At 25.1% G+C, this 16,680-nt stretch overlaps 1 protein-coding gene and 1 pseudogene across 1 annotated transcript; both read right to left on the bottom strand.

Annotated features, from left to right (window-relative positions):
- Positions 1 to 549: 549 nt before the first annotated feature.
- On the bottom strand, positions 550 to 5,366 carry LOC145843837 (neo-calmodulin-like). The gene is made up of 5 exons (XM_082951076.1): positions 4,901 to 5,366; positions 4,464 to 4,561; positions 2,815 to 2,963; positions 1,923 to 1,977; positions 550 to 1,537 (listed from the first exon to the last, which is right to left on the bottom strand). The coding sequence occupies exons 1-5, from the start codon at positions 5,014 to 5,016 to the stop codon at positions 1,374 to 1,376; spliced, it is 582 nt and encodes a 193-aa protein (XP_082807202.1). The 5' UTR covers positions 5,017 to 5,366; the 3' UTR covers positions 550 to 1,373.
- LOC145843836 (atlastin-2 pseudogene) lies at positions 5,367 to 7,485 on the bottom strand (annotated as a pseudogene).
- Positions 7,486 to 16,680: the final 9,195 nt, after the last annotated feature.

Below are 16,680 nucleotides of genomic sequence, written 5' to 3' on the forward strand. Positions count from 1 at the left end.
TAGGACCAAACATTTTGAGCGTATTTTTTTTCGTTCAACAAACTATATAAAAAGACCTAATTCGTATAGATACAGACTTTTAACATTTCTTTTTCATTTTCTAACATAATCATGATATTTCATATAATATTCTAAATTGTTCTAACAAAGTTGTATAATTTGTTAAAAATGTAATTTAAAAAAAAAGATACAGTAATAATGACAACTTTACATGACTTTTTTAATAACACAGCTTGAAAACATACTTCACAAAAACTAATTATATTTTTGTATAGGTGAGCAAATAAAAAACTTTTAGTGAACTATTTGTAAAGTTATTCTTTACAACAACATAAACTGTTAGTAAAAAGTACTGTACAAATTCTTAAACATAAATGTAAAAACAAAACATAGTCCAAACTTTAGTAGATAAAAACTGATGAATTTTAAATTTAATAGTATATAGTTGAACAAGATATGGATTTTTTCATGATAGTAAAAAAAATAAAAATCATTTCAAAAAACTGTAAAAAATTAATCTCAAATACTTTGAAAACAATGAGCAGTAAACTTTTGAAAGTATATAGTGTTGAGTGAAAATATGAATACATCAGCTAACTGCACAAAATAATAATTAATTGTCTTTTGGTATTAATCTTTTTATATACAAAAAAAAACATATGTTCGTAGTCAGATTAAGTGTAACATAGCATAATTATTAGAAAATATGTAAACAAAACAAATTTAATACATCTGCAAACAATAGAAAAACGTTTTTAATGATACTGTAAAGATTTTGGTAACACAAAACAAGGTAAAGTAAAATTAAACAAAAATATCTCAATACTCTCTTAAAAAACTCATTTTAAAAACTTGCTTATTGTAAATTATAAAACTTTGAAACTTACAGATGTTAACTTGACAAATTTATTTTAAGAATTTCTTAAATAATCCCACTTTCACGTAATAAACTAAATAAATTACAAATAATAAAACTAAGTTACTGTGTTTCATATAAATAAAATATTTTTAGTAACAAAAGAATTTAAAGGTCTGAAACTTTTACAATTTTTTTTTAATATTTTTATAAAGCATAATAAAATTAAAATTTTAATATGTAATTAATTTAATATAACAAATATTAAACTTCTTAACAAAAAAAATCATATAAAATATTAAAAACTAAACACAAAAGCTTTTACCAAAAATGTTAGTAAAACAATTTTCAAACAACATATCGAGTTAATAACCACAAACATTTCCTGTTGTACTCCTATCATAATTTTTCACAAAAAAGTTTTCAAAAAATCCCTGAACCGACCTTTTGATCAAGTAAATCTAGAAAACCGGTTTGTTAGTACTGCTTTCTGCAACTCGCGCGAAATTCCACCGAATCACTCCTGCTGCCTGCCCACGATGCTCATGAAATCGTTCCAGCTGACCCCCTTGTCCGTCCCGGTAAATTCGCTGATCATCTCCTGCACGTCCGTCTCGGTGAACTTCACCCTCAGCTGCGTCAGCGTCGCCCGCAAGTCCGCAGCGTCGATGTAACCGTCTCCTATTGGTTGAATTTTATATTAACATTTTCCTACTGGTTGAAGTTTGCATGAACATTTTTCTAATGGTTTAAATTTTATTCGAGTTTACTATTGGTTACAGCAGTTATTGAAACTTTTTTTATTTTTTGAATTTGTTAAAATTCATATTTAATTTATTTGAATACAGTAACCTGCTGCTTGAGCAGCACTGCCGGTTGAGTACTCTTCTTGTGTTCAAAGTGCGTACTCATGCAGCAGGCTACTGTATTGTGAATTCCATAACCGCAAAATAAAAAACTTCATAAAGTTTATACACTCACAAATAACCTTATATTTTTTACACCGTTAAAAAGTAAAACTAAGTACTAGCTTAATTTAATTAAAAAATAACAACAAAACACGAACCATCTTGATCGAATTGATCAAAAACTGTTTTCCACTCACATTCGCTTTCTTCCTCCTTTAAATAGTAAATAAAACTTTAAGCAGCTTTAAATTAATAAAAATTCAATAATCAAAAATAATTACGCTCTGCTAAAAAGAAGAGGTAAAACAAGTTTTTTATTTTATAAAAAAGTCAAGTTTTAAAGGAATGTATTTTTTAAAACATTATAATTTTATTGTGGTAATTGTGGTTTGAACTACTAGCTTGCATAATCTTTTAAGTATTCAAAAACTTACAACATGATTGCAATTATTTAAACTTTTTTGTAAATGTTTTTGAATGTGATTTACAATATAATTTTACAACTTTCCATAAAGTAATTAAAATTTATATACAAATTTTTAAGATAAAACGTATTTAAAATAATTAACATATTTAAGTGTTTTATAATGAACTTGTATATTTTATTAAAACAAAAACAAGACCGTACAAACATAAAACAAAAATTCCAATAATTTGTGCAGTATCACAATTTATTTTTTAATAAATAATTGATATTAAAAACAATTATTTTCTCGGAAATCAAATTAATTATTGAAATTTAAAAGCATTAATTTTTACTATTTTATTTATGTACAGGTATGTCAAAAAACAACATCGGTTCGTATTAAATAAGGTGTGTTGAACCATACTAATTAAGAATATAAATGTTTAAATGGAATAACCAGTGAAGTATAATACAATGTAAATTATAAAAACTACTTTTATAAAATAAACATACTTATAATATTTAAAAAAAAACGCAAGTTGTTACTTAATTCTTTAACGATTGAAACTTGTCCACTTTTTCTTCTTAGACTAAAATACATAACATTAAAAAAGTTAAAACAAAGCGGTTCTGTGTTCACTCACCTGACTTATGTAGGCGAGCAGGGTAAGGAAATCGTTGAAGTTGAGCTTTTTCGTTCCGCTCTTGTCGACAATCTCGATGGTGGCCAGAATTTCTTCCTCGGTCGGGTCCCTCCCCATGGACCTCATCACAGTGCCAACTTCGGCTGCTCCTGAAAAATTACGTGTATGATGGGTTGAGTATACTGTAGATTACTTAATTACTAGCTCTTTCGGTTAAACTTAATAAAGTGAATTTGAGCTATTAAAAATTGGAATTACCTTTTCCAAATCTTGATGAAGTTTTTGAGTGAATCAATTGCAAAGTTAATATTTTAAAAACTAAACTTAAACTAAACTAAAGCAGATTAATCATATTGAAGCAACAAATTAAAACAAGTGCATTTCGTAAAGAATAGACTAATAAATATAAAGGTTGTTCAAAGATTTAATTAACACAAGTTAGTACGCTTTGCCAAATTTTGAGGCTTACAGCTAGCCTGAGTTTACAAGAAAATTCAGAAAATAATAAATACCAGTAAATAACTGAAATATTTGCTATGAAAGCTAACACTGCAGGGTACTGGTTTGAGGCACCAATTAGGATTGGATAATAAAATTCTAAATTGCTGTTTTTGAAGCTAAAAATAATTCCGAATCAACAGACACTAACATTGTTATAATCTGAAATACTAATGAGCTTTATAATAAGTGTGAACCAGTGGTTCTTAATTAAACGTGTTCAGTTAGCACTAGGACCTTCCCGCGCACACTATTTTACACATCACAATTCCACTACAATAGTCTTCACAGTAAACTTAAGTGGTGGTTGTTAAACTTAAAATTATTATTTAGCTAACAATACAAACAAACTAAATACCTAAACTACGATTGAGTTTAGGCAAGTATAATTTAATGATGAAAAAAAAAAAAATTATTTTGTAATTAATCTTTTATTTAAAAATATTTTTATTTAAGATAACTAGTATAAAATTAAAGCCAAAGACTTCTGATAGTATCGAATTAACAATAAACAAAAAAAAATGTTTTAATTAAAACAAAAAACATAAAAACTACAAAATAAAGATACTAACTACAGTACTTAAGATTATAAATAAAAACTAACTTTTCTAAATAAGTTTTATTAGCTTTGAACAATAACTTTGAAAAAAAAATTTTAACTAGATAGTACTATATAGAAATTTAATTATTGTAGATTGCATCAAAATAGTTTATTAATATCTAAAAAGCAATAAGAACTGTAATATATAAATAAAATAAATTAAATGCTTTAATTTTGTTATATAACCGAAGTAATACAACACAGCATACCACAAAAAAAAGACTTTATTTTTAATTTGCTTGTTGTTATACCAAGTAGAAAACACTATTGTAACATTTTTTAAATTAGGCATGAAATTAAAATTTTTATATTGTAAGTGTTGGTAAAATGTAACGTCGTTTTAAAAACTAATTGTTACAAACCAAACTAATTTTCTAGTTCAATAAATCTAATTAAGTTCAATATTATTTTTTCTTAAATAAAAATTAGTAAGAATTTCAATTTAAAACTTATTATACAGATTATAGTGTACACAGCTTAAAATATTTTGTATTACTTAATAAAATATTTTTGTTATATATCTATACAAAATATCAAAAATAGTGCTCACCAATAACACCCTTCTGTTGAGAGTCAAGTAAGTCGAATGCTTCTTCATAAACATCAAACAAGTGCTGAGGAAGCTGGTTTGCTTTGACAGAAGGAATTCTGTGTTTATTGAAAAGATTAAGATATGCTGTTAAATAGTATAAACAAACTGTGGATAATAATAACAGATTTAAATAGTTCTCTTTATTTATTTAAATAACACATGTTTCTGAAATACTACAAATTTTTATAGCTCCATTAATGTGTGTTAACTTGTTAACACACATAAGTATGTATTAGTTATATAAAGAAAGAGCACTGTTTAATTTTTTTATTATCATATATTCAAGTGAACTTGTTTTTCTAAAATCTTCATTAGCAAACGGTCAACTTTAAATTTTGAATAGTTAAACTGTAGATAGTCATTTTACACAGAGTAAAAACAGGTGAACAACGCACCTTACAGACTTGCAACTTTCGTCACCAACAAAGCTCATTGTTGAAAATATGCTGACATTGCTCATGTAACGATTTTTATCGCCTCTGCGTTTGCGCTTGCTTCTACGGCTGGCCATGTGGTGCTTTACTTATAACTAGGAAAATTTTATACGAAAATAGACAAACTCAAATCAAGTACTTTTATAGAAACTAATTATTTTTAAAGGTTCGAAACTAAAAACATTGTTTTAGTCAAAGGGTTTTTTTAATACATTTTCTCCCTTATTAACACAACACCCTACCTAAAAACAAAAACTAAACTTTTTTTATAGTATAAAATTATCAATTTAATTAAAAAGTTAGAAAAATGTTAAATTTTAAGGAAAATAATAAAACTTAATCACAAGTAATTTTTTTTAGTTGTTTTATAAATGACTGATGTAAAAAAATAAAAATTAAATGATTAAAATAATTCAAACAGAGCTAAGTTTACTTTTATCCGTATAAACATATTGTTGTAAATTTATCATACAACAAAAAACAAAACAAACGCAAAAAAAAAAGTAAAATTTGTTTTGAAATGTAGTTGAGTGATAATATTATGATATATAGTAACTAAATGAAAAATCATTCACCTTAACAAAAACAACACAAATATAAGTTACCTGAGTTAGTTTATGACTGAAAATTAGTTATAACAAAAAACAAGGCACATTTAAAACTTTAATAGCAAAATAGGGTTTAAAACTAATAATTGCACAAATCAGTCAAAAATAAATATTACATATTTTTTTCATGGTCGCTTACTCTTACTTCTATTGAAATAAAAAAGAACTGCAGTGGAACTGTGGAAATCATTTAAGTTAAAGTACAAAGCACAAAACAGTCAAGTACCATATCCAAAATAATGAAAACAATGATAATCATACAAAGGGAAAAGAAACTAATTTTGAGAGTTTAAGCTATTTATTGCAACAGGTAAAACATTTGCCAAGGACCCATAACCTTGTTCAGCAAGAAAGGTGAAAAACTCTTTCCAAATAGTTAAGCAGATGCGATCTACAACTTGATTAACAAAATTATTTTCTCCACTAAACCTTACCTGGGACCAAATAACAAGTCCAGTAAAAGCAAGGTAGCAAATGTAAGTAAATATGTTTGCAACTGGGTACAAAAAGAACATGTTACAAAAAGTACCCAAAAACCAGCTGAAAACAAAGAGTATTAATAAAACTATTGGTGTTTTAGTATTGCAAACAACTTGATGGTTTTCATTTTTTATTTTGAAATCTTCAAAAGAGCTCACTATTTGATCCTCTAAATCTTTTCTATGCTTTTGTATCACATTTTTAGGCCCTAATTTTTTTAATCCATCAAACTTCATTAGAGCATATTGTATGTTTTTATCATGAAAAGCTTCTAAACGCTTGTTACTTACATAAGATCCACCTACATTTAAATTGTTCAACATCTCTGCTTTATAAATCTCAAGACATTTATTGACTGTTAGTAATATGCTTGCTTCAACAGTGGCTTGTAGAATAGTTTTTGCTTCAGGGAGATCATTTCCACTGTAAAGTTTAGTATAAGCCTGGAAATATGTAATAAACTCTTGTCCAGTAATACAGTTTCCTTCAATTTTCTTCAAAATTAAACCTTTTGAAGAAAGGATCAAGGGCACAAGTATACTTATGTGCTTATTAAAGTCAGTACTAATCTCAGAGATTTCACCTTTGAATTTAGGGTTAGTTGCAACTTCTAAACCAGGATGAGGCATAAGATAACAGCACATATCTTCAAAATAAGAGGAAATGTTTTCTCTCACCTCTTGCAGTTGTTGATGTCTGTTTGATAAAGATAATTTTTTCCTTAAGTATTGTTGACCTCCTTTCAATCCATACTCATGTTCATATGGGTAACTCCAGTCTCGTATGAGAAACATAAGAGATTGAAAAGGTTTAAAACTGCTATCTTGTGTGGCTAGTTTACCATACTCTAAAAATAGTTCTAAATTCTGAAAATCATCTTCTTGAATGTGCTGGGAAAGATTGAAAATCTGGATTGAACTTAGCAATGTACTTAAGGCAAAAATAGTTGTGTACTCCTTTACACTTGAATCACCATCAAAAGCACCCTGTGTGTCAATGATCATAACTGCAACTTCTTTACCATCTGAACATTTTGTTTTAAACACTTGGTTCCAAACCAAAATACCCTTTGTTTCAGGTTCAGACCCTCCTCTCCAAGAGAATCCTTTTAAAACTTTATTTTCATTGTACAGCCAATTATCTTTATCCTTTGAATTTAGATATCTTAAAAGCATGTTTAGAAAAAATGATTTGCCTTTTCTAAATGCCCCAGCTATAGAAATCACACTTAATGGTAGATTTTCAACATTGTTCATTTGTATGATGTCTTTAAGCGCTTGTTCATCATAAATAAATTCCCCATTTTTATGAACCACTACAGGTACAGCTCTTGGAGTTTTACTGAGTACTATATTGTTATTGTAGTTGACATTACCTTCATTTACAAGTGATCTTTCTGGTTTTTCATTCATTTTTTACAATTTTTTATACAAAGCTTAACATTAAATTTTTTTACAAACAACAATAACAGATTCTGCAAAAAAATGTTTTAAACTTTCAAAATTAAATTTATTAGATACATTTATAAAACGTTTGAAAAAAAACACGTACAAATGCAAAGTACTTACAATTTATAAAGTTTAAAAGTATACTGGGAAAGACAGTAAAGGCTTTAAAATAAATTTTCATGGTTGCCACTCTTGGAGTCAAAAAACTATCCTGAGTGACCTTAAACTGGTCTAAGTCATCCTAAGTTCTTTAAAATCCTTTAAAAAAAAACTACTTATAAATCATAATAATTTTTTCTTTAAAAAAAAAGATGTGTAGATTTGCTTCTACTTTTGAAGTTTAAATAAACTTATGAGAAATACTTTTTTTAAAGATTCCACCTTTAAATATTAATACTATAGGGGAGTTAAACATCTGTTTGTTTTATAAAAAATTACATTAACATTAGCTCTTATTTGAAAGCTTATAATAAAAACTATAAGATTTTTTTAAAAGAACAAAAATAATTATTAACTTTTTAGAAATAACCAGTTTTGTAAAAAGTTTCTGATACAAACACAACAAATATAAAACTTCATTACTTAAAAAAATATTTTATCTTTATTTTTCAAGCACACTACTTCAAATTCTCAGAAATGTTCTTCTCAATATTACAAACAATGTGTAGACAGCTGATTTTTTGAATAGCATTCAAAAAAATTATATTCAATTTTTGAAAGACATATTTTTTGTTAACTTTTTATTAGAAAACGTCTTTAATAGAAATATTAATATCCGTTTCTGCACTTTTTGATTTTTTGTATAGATTAGAGTGAGTAAGTTTTATAACAATTGCCCAAAAACTGTAGCTGAAGTTAGATTTTAGTGACATATTCTACTTTCACCTTTTTAGTTTGTGTTTTCCATTTAAACTTATTAAAACTTTTCAACTTTAATAACTTATATGGCTAAAGTTTTATTGAACTTGAAAAAATGGTAAAAATAACTGCTATCTTAGTTTCAAGTGTAAAAAATAACTTCTCAAAATGTAATTTATCCTCTATGGCCTTAAATCAACTAAGACTTTTAAAAATACTTGGGGATAATTTTATATATAGCAGAAATCATGTTGCTTTTTTTTTAGAAATATAACAAAAATTAACAATGTTATTTTTAAGTAATGAAGAGATAACCACAAGACTGAAAAAATAAATAAACTATTCAAAAAAAAATCAATTTCTTAAAAAAAACTGATATTAAAATAGCAAAATATTGATAACTAAACATTATTTAAGAACTGGAAAAAATAGGCCTGAGATTTTTTTAAATCTTAAAACTACTATTTTAAGTTAATTATAAAAATACTAAAATAACCTGACTCAAATGTAGTTTAAAAAAATTCAAACTATCCTGAGCTATTGTGAGTCATCCTAAGATTGACATTATATGCTATGAATTACATTTTAAGATGTGGCTCCTAAAACATATTATTAAGAATTTGAATTGTCATGTAATTAAGAAAAAAAAATTATTTACATACTTGAGTAAATAAAACAGGAACAGTTTGTAATTTTTTATTTTAATTCTAGTATTCTTTTTCTCTTTGTAACTAATCTAAATCATATTTTCAAGCTTTATAAAACTTTTTTTTTATTTGAAGAAAAAAATTAATTTGTCTGAAGTATATTAAATTCATCTTGTGCTAAAATAGAAGCCTGACAACATACAAAGTGTACATTGTTTAGTTTACTATATTCTTTGTAAAAAATTTGTAGAGTTTTGTGTTCACTTCATATTTTTCTATAAAAAAATTTTAATATTTTTGTTACAAGTACAAAGTAATGCTTTTATTACCTTCCTAATGACTTCCATTCACGACAATATCAACAAAAAGTTAATGTTAAAACATTACTGTTTCCATAACAACAACGTTAGCTAAAACTACAGATTTATAAGTCATAAAAAATATAAGTACTTTAATTTTTATATTTAGAATTAAATCTTTTTCAATGATTAGTAACCAGTAAATATTTAGAATTAGTACTTATTTCATTTTCATGTAAGTAGTTTATATTATGATTTGTGATTTTTTTTTGTACTTTTACTTTAATTTATTTAGTTTAGACTTAACAATTACAAATATAATATATTTTCACAACAGCTGGATTTAACATTAAGTATTTTATCTATTATTAACCATTAACCTAAAAAAATATATAGCAATTATTTTTAATGGACACATATATATACTTACTTTAGCTTATATTATTTCCTTAAATGTATTTATTTTTTATAGAGCTCTGTTGAAGTGTGTTAATACGTTAACACACAGAAACATATGTTAGTGTAATAAAAGAAGGATACCGTATAATTTGTTATTATTATTTTAATTTCATCTATTTTATAAAAAGTAACAAAAACTCAAGCTTAAAACATACCAGGTTTTTCTAGTTTTTGTTTTGCCTAAATTGTGAAATTCCAGGTATTTCCAGGTATGGCAACCCTGTCTAATCTTATCTTCAATTTCACATATAAAAACCAAACAAAATTCCATTTTTTTTTTTGTTCAAAACTTCATGTTTTTCTTTTGACTAAATTTTCAAACTTCAGGTTTTAAGTAAACTTTGCCCTGCTATATCTCAAATTTAATTGATTTTTTTGTTCTATTCAAAGTATTTTATTGTATCTAAAGGCAATTATGTATAGTATATATCATTAAAGTATGTATCTTACAGGGTAGGGTTAGCACTGATTTCAGTCAGCGGCTAAGATGTGTAAAAATTTAATCCTTAACAAGTATTTTAATTTCATTTAATTCATAAAAATTACTCAAATATCTGAAATTTATTTATACAAATAACTATAAAACCTTTTTTTTAGCTTTTCATTACAAACCCCAGAATATCTACTGCAGTTTCAAATGAATTACATGCTTGCAAGCTAGATTTACATGGTGTGGGCACAATTTCAACCTTGTGTGGGCTACATTTCATTTATATTTTGTAAACATTAAGAGCATAGGGGGGTAAACACCCTTTTTTGGTTTTTGATCTTATTTTATATAGTTTTTACTAAGCTACAAGATGCTTTTTACAGATTTAAAAATTCCAAATAATTTTTGAGATATAGACGGTCAAAGTCGGAGGCAACAATAGGATCCTTATGGGAGGCGCAAACTAAAACGGTAAAAATAGACTATTTTACTAAAAATCTATCTTCTCCTACGTTTTTTGAGTTAACCACCTCAAACTTTTAGGAAATGTTCCTTGATATATTTAAAAAATTCTGTAGGAAGGAATTTTGAAAAAAAAAAAAAAAAAAAATTTTATATAAAAAACAAACAAAAAAAAGAGTTTTTTTTTTTGTTTTTTTGTTATAAAATTTTTAATTTTTATTTTTTTAAATTCTGTTCCGACAGAATTTTCTAAATATTGCAAGGAACGTTTCCTGAAAATTTGAGGTAGTTATCTCAAAAAACGTAGGAGGAGATAGATTTTTAGTGATTTCTATACTTTGATATAAAGCTCACATCCCTTGGCAAGTGTTCACCTGCATTACAAAAATAAAATTCACACCAAAAACCCAATATGTGATCATTGTCCCTAGAGTTAACTCACAATCAGTTGTTAAATAAGCACATGAAACTAGTAACATGATAAATACATTAAGCTTTTACAACTATCTTAAAAGCTGTTAAACAACTATTTTACTGTAATATTACTAAGGAAAATAAATAAAACTTATTAAACAAAATTTAAGCTTCTGAAAATATACATGTAAAACAAACTATATTATAAAGCAAGTAAAGAAAAGTATTAAATTTATGGAAAAAAAAAAATTTACAAACAAAATATAGTTAATTGATATATAGTTTATTGAAATACAAAAAAAAATATGCTCAAAATATTTGGTCCTAAGACTTGATGCACAAAAAAACTTTTGGTCATTTAGTTGCACACCACAGAATACATTTTAATGTCTTGTCCAGGACTTTAATAAAAAACAGCAAACATACAATCATGCCCACCCATAAAATTTATTTTTCCTTATCAAGAAATTTAATCAAAATACAACAAATTTAGTAATATAAACTAAATTTAAAAAAATCTTATTTCACTTTTAGAACACAATAAATTTATATTCATTAATAGAATCTAAGTTCAGCTAATTTGATACAATTATAATAATTTAAAATAGTATATTGGTTAAAAATAAGTAAAGGGTACTTTTTCCTCTTTTGTTGTGTATAGGGATACCATTCAGCATTAAAAATATCTAAGTAACTATTTTAAAAATTTAAATAATTTACATTGATACTATAATTGTTTAGGAGGGATAAGTTATTTATAATTTTTGGTCTAAAATTCTAAGAAAATTAGTGCATAAGTTTTTACTTATATAGTGTTTAATAAAAATCTCGAATGATGAACTTTTCAACTCTTTTACTTTTCTCAATTAGTATTTTAATTTTCACATCAACGACATCCTTAAAACTCAAATCAAAACTTTCGATAGTAATTAATTAAGTTACACTGTCAGTTGAAAAAATTATTTTGGTATTATAACTTTGTTCATATTGAGTTTGAGACTTTAACCGTTTTTATTATATTCAGCTTTAAAGTTTTTATTAAGTAATTTTCCTGAAAAGATATGAAAACTGTAAACCGCTCAGCTGACATAAACGAACAACAATAGAGTCAAATCAATTACAAAATTATCCCATATTAAAAAATTTATATGATGTTTACTTTTTTATGCACAGTGTTTTGAGTTATAAAATAAGCTTTTAAAACGTTTAACTGTAATGTACTTTCCAAACATTAAACTTTTTTTGATTAATAAAAGACTTAATTTTTTTTTCATTCCAACTACATAAAAGAGGAACGGGTCAAAATTTCACGTAGACAAAATTGCACGAAAACAAATTTGCACGAATGACAGTTTTGTACGGTGGGTCATTTATGTACGAGAGTAAAAAAAAACAGGAAAAAAAATTATAAAAAAATTTACAGCCCTGAATTTATTTTGCAGGCCTGAAGATCCTTTAGGGGTGAAACGTCGTTGCCTTTGTGTAAATGAATAAATCTAATATAAAAAATTTACAGAAAAAAAAAAAAAAGATAAATTGATAGAAAAAAAGGAAAAAAAAAGTTACCGACCCAGGGTAAGGATTAGGAAGAGTATTAATGGTATAAAAATAAAGTAAAATTAATAAAAAAATAAAAATTTAAATTAAAGAATATAAATATATATAAAACTTCAACCCGTGTAAAGGTGTCTTCGTGTAAAAATATCTTTGTGCAATTTTTTTCCCTCATGCAATTTTGTCCCCTTGTGCAATTTTTTACGCTCATGCAAGTTTGACACCTACCCACAAATAAGATATGGCTTAAAACAACTTTTAAATTAAAATGTTTTAACAAAAAATTTCAAAAGTCGAGCTAGTTTTTCTTTAGGTGTGCCTATTAACTTTTGTTTATATACCGTTATAAATACTTAGTATGTAAAATGTTTAAATAATGCTCATTGAAAATGAATCTTTAACCAATTTAATAGCTTGCATGTGTTTTTCCATTGATTTAAACTACTATTTAACTTTATTTATGTTTTTTTTTTTGATGTTAGTTAGATTAAGTATGGTAATAGATTTTTTGCTTAAATTAACAGTTTACTCCAAGCGGTGGTAAGCAATGGCCCGTAATGTACTTTTATGCTAAAAACATACATTTTTAAAACAACAAAAAAACGTTTTTTGTTAAAAGCTTGGCTCTTTGTATAATAATATATATTTTTAATGGTTTGTTATTGTACTTTTTTTGAGACTTTTTTGTCAGACTTTAGTGAAACAGTCTTTTACTCTCACAGAAATTTATGAGGACCGTCAGTACTCAGTTACTTAAAAAACCTAAAAAAATATTTGTCTATAAAAGCATACGGAAGACAACAAAACAAAATGTTACAACGTATAGGTTAAAAGTTTAATTGAATAAAACAAATCAATACAAAGTTAAATTAGTTTATATTTGATGTTTAACTTCTAATGGAGTAAACTTAAACTAAAAAATTCTACAGTGCGAAATTATACGCAGTTCAAAACTAAACTTTATAGAAAATTTAACTTTCAAAAAAAAATTTAGTGAAAAAAAACTTTATAAAACTAAAATTATAGTTTAAACTTGATGAAAATGTATTTAAGGTTTAAGTTTAATAATACTGTTAATAAAATTAACTTACATGTAGAAACGGAAAAGTTAATTACATGGTACATTATAATCTATTTTATTTATTTGTAAACTTCAAAACACTAAATTAGAAAGTAAATTCAAAGTTAAGTAATATCTTATGACGTTATTAAAATGAATTTTAGCTTAGTGTTGAATGAAAACAGTTTTGTTTATAAAAACACAACAATAATGATGTTTATGTACATTAAATAGTTTTTGTATTTCAATATTTATAGTAGATAAGTTTATAAAGTTTTTTTTTCGGAAAATTAGAATCCAGAAATGCGTGTGATATTTTAAATTGTACAAACTCCGCAAAATATGTACTTTTCGTCCTGATATTCAAAGTTCAAATAAACTTGTATGTGATAAAGTAATTTTTGTTAAAATTTTAAAAGTAATATTAGAAAGGTCATTGTTAAACTAATAAAACAATAGTACAACTAAAAAGTATTAAAAAAGACTTTATTATTTCTTGCCTAGGTAATAATAAAAGTAGCAAATATCAAACAAACTTTACTATTTTTTTATAAACTGATTTACATTTACAATATTTGCTTAACACCTACGTTTATAAATTTTCCAAATATACTTGAAATTATTTTATTATAACCAATTTTGCTGATTGTATGAAGTGAATTAAAAAATGAAGAGTTCTTGAATGTTTTAAATTTCTTGTAACATATTTCTATAACACAAAAAATAAAAGGTACAGACTTTTATACAAAAAAACATCATTCACATTTTACAAAGTTGTGTACTACAAGCCGATAATTTTGACACATTAAATCTTAATTAACAAAACTTATTAATAGTACTTTATTTTTTAGAATTAATACTTAAATTGTAGTTAAACTAATTTTTCTATTTATATCTGATGCAATAAAACTAACAATTAATATGTTTATTCATTGGTTTTGCTAAAAAATTAAAAAAACGTTTTTTTGTACATATAGGACTAGTTTTTTATTTGCATAAAGCAGCTTTTATCTTTATTTATTCTAATGCTTTTGATTCAGTGTAATGTACGTTCTTTGTCCTTCTCACTTCAGTAAGTATAAAGTAAAGTTTACTTTATCAGTCTTGTATAAAAAGCTTCATATACAGTAACCTCTCGCATCTTTACGCACTCGTGACGTTACGCACTCTCGTTTAGTTACGCACTTTAGAATTCTTAAAAATTCAAAAAATAAAAATTTTAGTTTGTTTTAGTATTGCACAAGTTAGGTTTGTTGTATATTTTTAATTTAAAATATGTTGTTAAATACTATCTCACCTCTCTATATCTTAAGACTTTGTAAACTTATGTCCTTGACTAATTGATGAACATTTAGTTATACCTCAGTATACCAGAAACTTTGTTAACAATAAGAGATTAAATTTAAGTTTATCCTTATGTGGACAAAGGTCAAATTAAAAAAGTTGTAGTAACATAAACCATTTCTATTAAACATTTTCTTATATCTTATATATTTTTGTTCAAAAGAAGAAATCCATTACAGCACCAAATGCATATTTTTGTAAAAGACTATAGAAACAAATTTTAATATAGACATCACACAATTTCTTAATTGTAAACAAATGCGTAATTATAAATTGAATTTGCCGAAGTACAATAGAATATAAATGTTAAGTATCAAATAATTAACATATAAATAAAGATAAAATCTACTTAATATTAAAATTAGTAAAGTTTTCCTACAAATATTATTGTTTTATATTTGTTTAAATCATTTTTTTAATAGATGTATAGTTTTATCTTTTGTTTTCATATTTATAAACAAAGTAAACAAATTGTTAAAAGTGGAAAAGTCCCCAGTCTGCTTTTAACTAGAAGCAATTTCAAAAAACAGTCATTGTAGTAAGTATATTTGGTACCTCTCGTATCTTTACGATCTCTCGTATCTTTACGCATTTTTCTGTGGACACAATGTGCGTAAATAAGCGAGAGGTTACTGTACTATATATTTAAAAGATGAAACTTTTTTAGATTATTTCTAATTTGTTAACCACTTTTAAAATGTTAGACTAGTTTAAAGTTTCTTAAGACTAAGGTTTTAGACATTTTAATTTAAATGAAACAGAAGTATTTTTTCTTGACGTTAGATTATTAGAAATTACTTTCTAAAACTTTTCTTCACGTTAAAAACTTATAATTTTGTTAAATATTTTCGATCGTTAAGCTTACCATTTTTAAAACTAGAATTTTCAAGTAATAATGAAATGTTATCAGTTTCACTAGTTTTAGTATGAACTAAAAGTGTTTATTAAATCTAGTAGGTTGTTGAGTTTAGATTTTTTTATATTTGCTAAAAATATGAATGTTTTAATTTTTCTAAATTCAGTGAGTCATTACTTTTATAAAACCTTAAAACATAATAAATAAAAGGATTTGCTTTAGTTTCATAATAGTATCAAATTTACATACTTTGTTTTTGAACATTATAGGAAAAGTCAGCAAAGTATAACTTATATAATCCTAAGACGCGTGTAAAGTAGTTTCGGTTTGATATAATGTATAATAGTTAAATTATTTATGCTCAACAACAATACTATACGATACGCACCGAAGAAAGTTTTTTGTTGAATTATAATGGTATGAATGTTACAAAGGTTGTTTGGTTTTACTGGTAAAACTAACATTTTTAAATGTGTAAAGTTATTCTATATAGGCTAGTTAGTTCGTGATTCTTCATTCATGTTAAATTTTCATGTTATAAATTTTTTTAACTAATTTAAAAAGTGTTTACTAAATTTTTTAAGTATACTACAACAAAGAACATATGTATATATATTATTAATTAAAAACTTTTACTTTTTATATTAAAATAAATGTTAACATGATTACCTACTTGTTGAACATGCGTCTGTTTTCATTTATTGGTTGTACTTAACACAAAAAACTTGCATTTAACAAATTTTTAAATCTTTTTACAACTAGTTTGATATATTTATATTAATAAAAAAATACTACCAAAGCTCTATGTTGTATTGCAAACAG

The sequence above is a fragment of the Thalia democratica genome, chromosome 9 (genome assembly GCF_965202585.1).
Source record: "Thalia democratica chromosome 9, ktThaDemo2.hap1.1, whole genome shotgun sequence".
Classification (NCBI taxonomy): Eukaryota; Metazoa; Chordata; class Thaliacea; order Salpida; family Salpidae; genus Thalia; species Thalia democratica.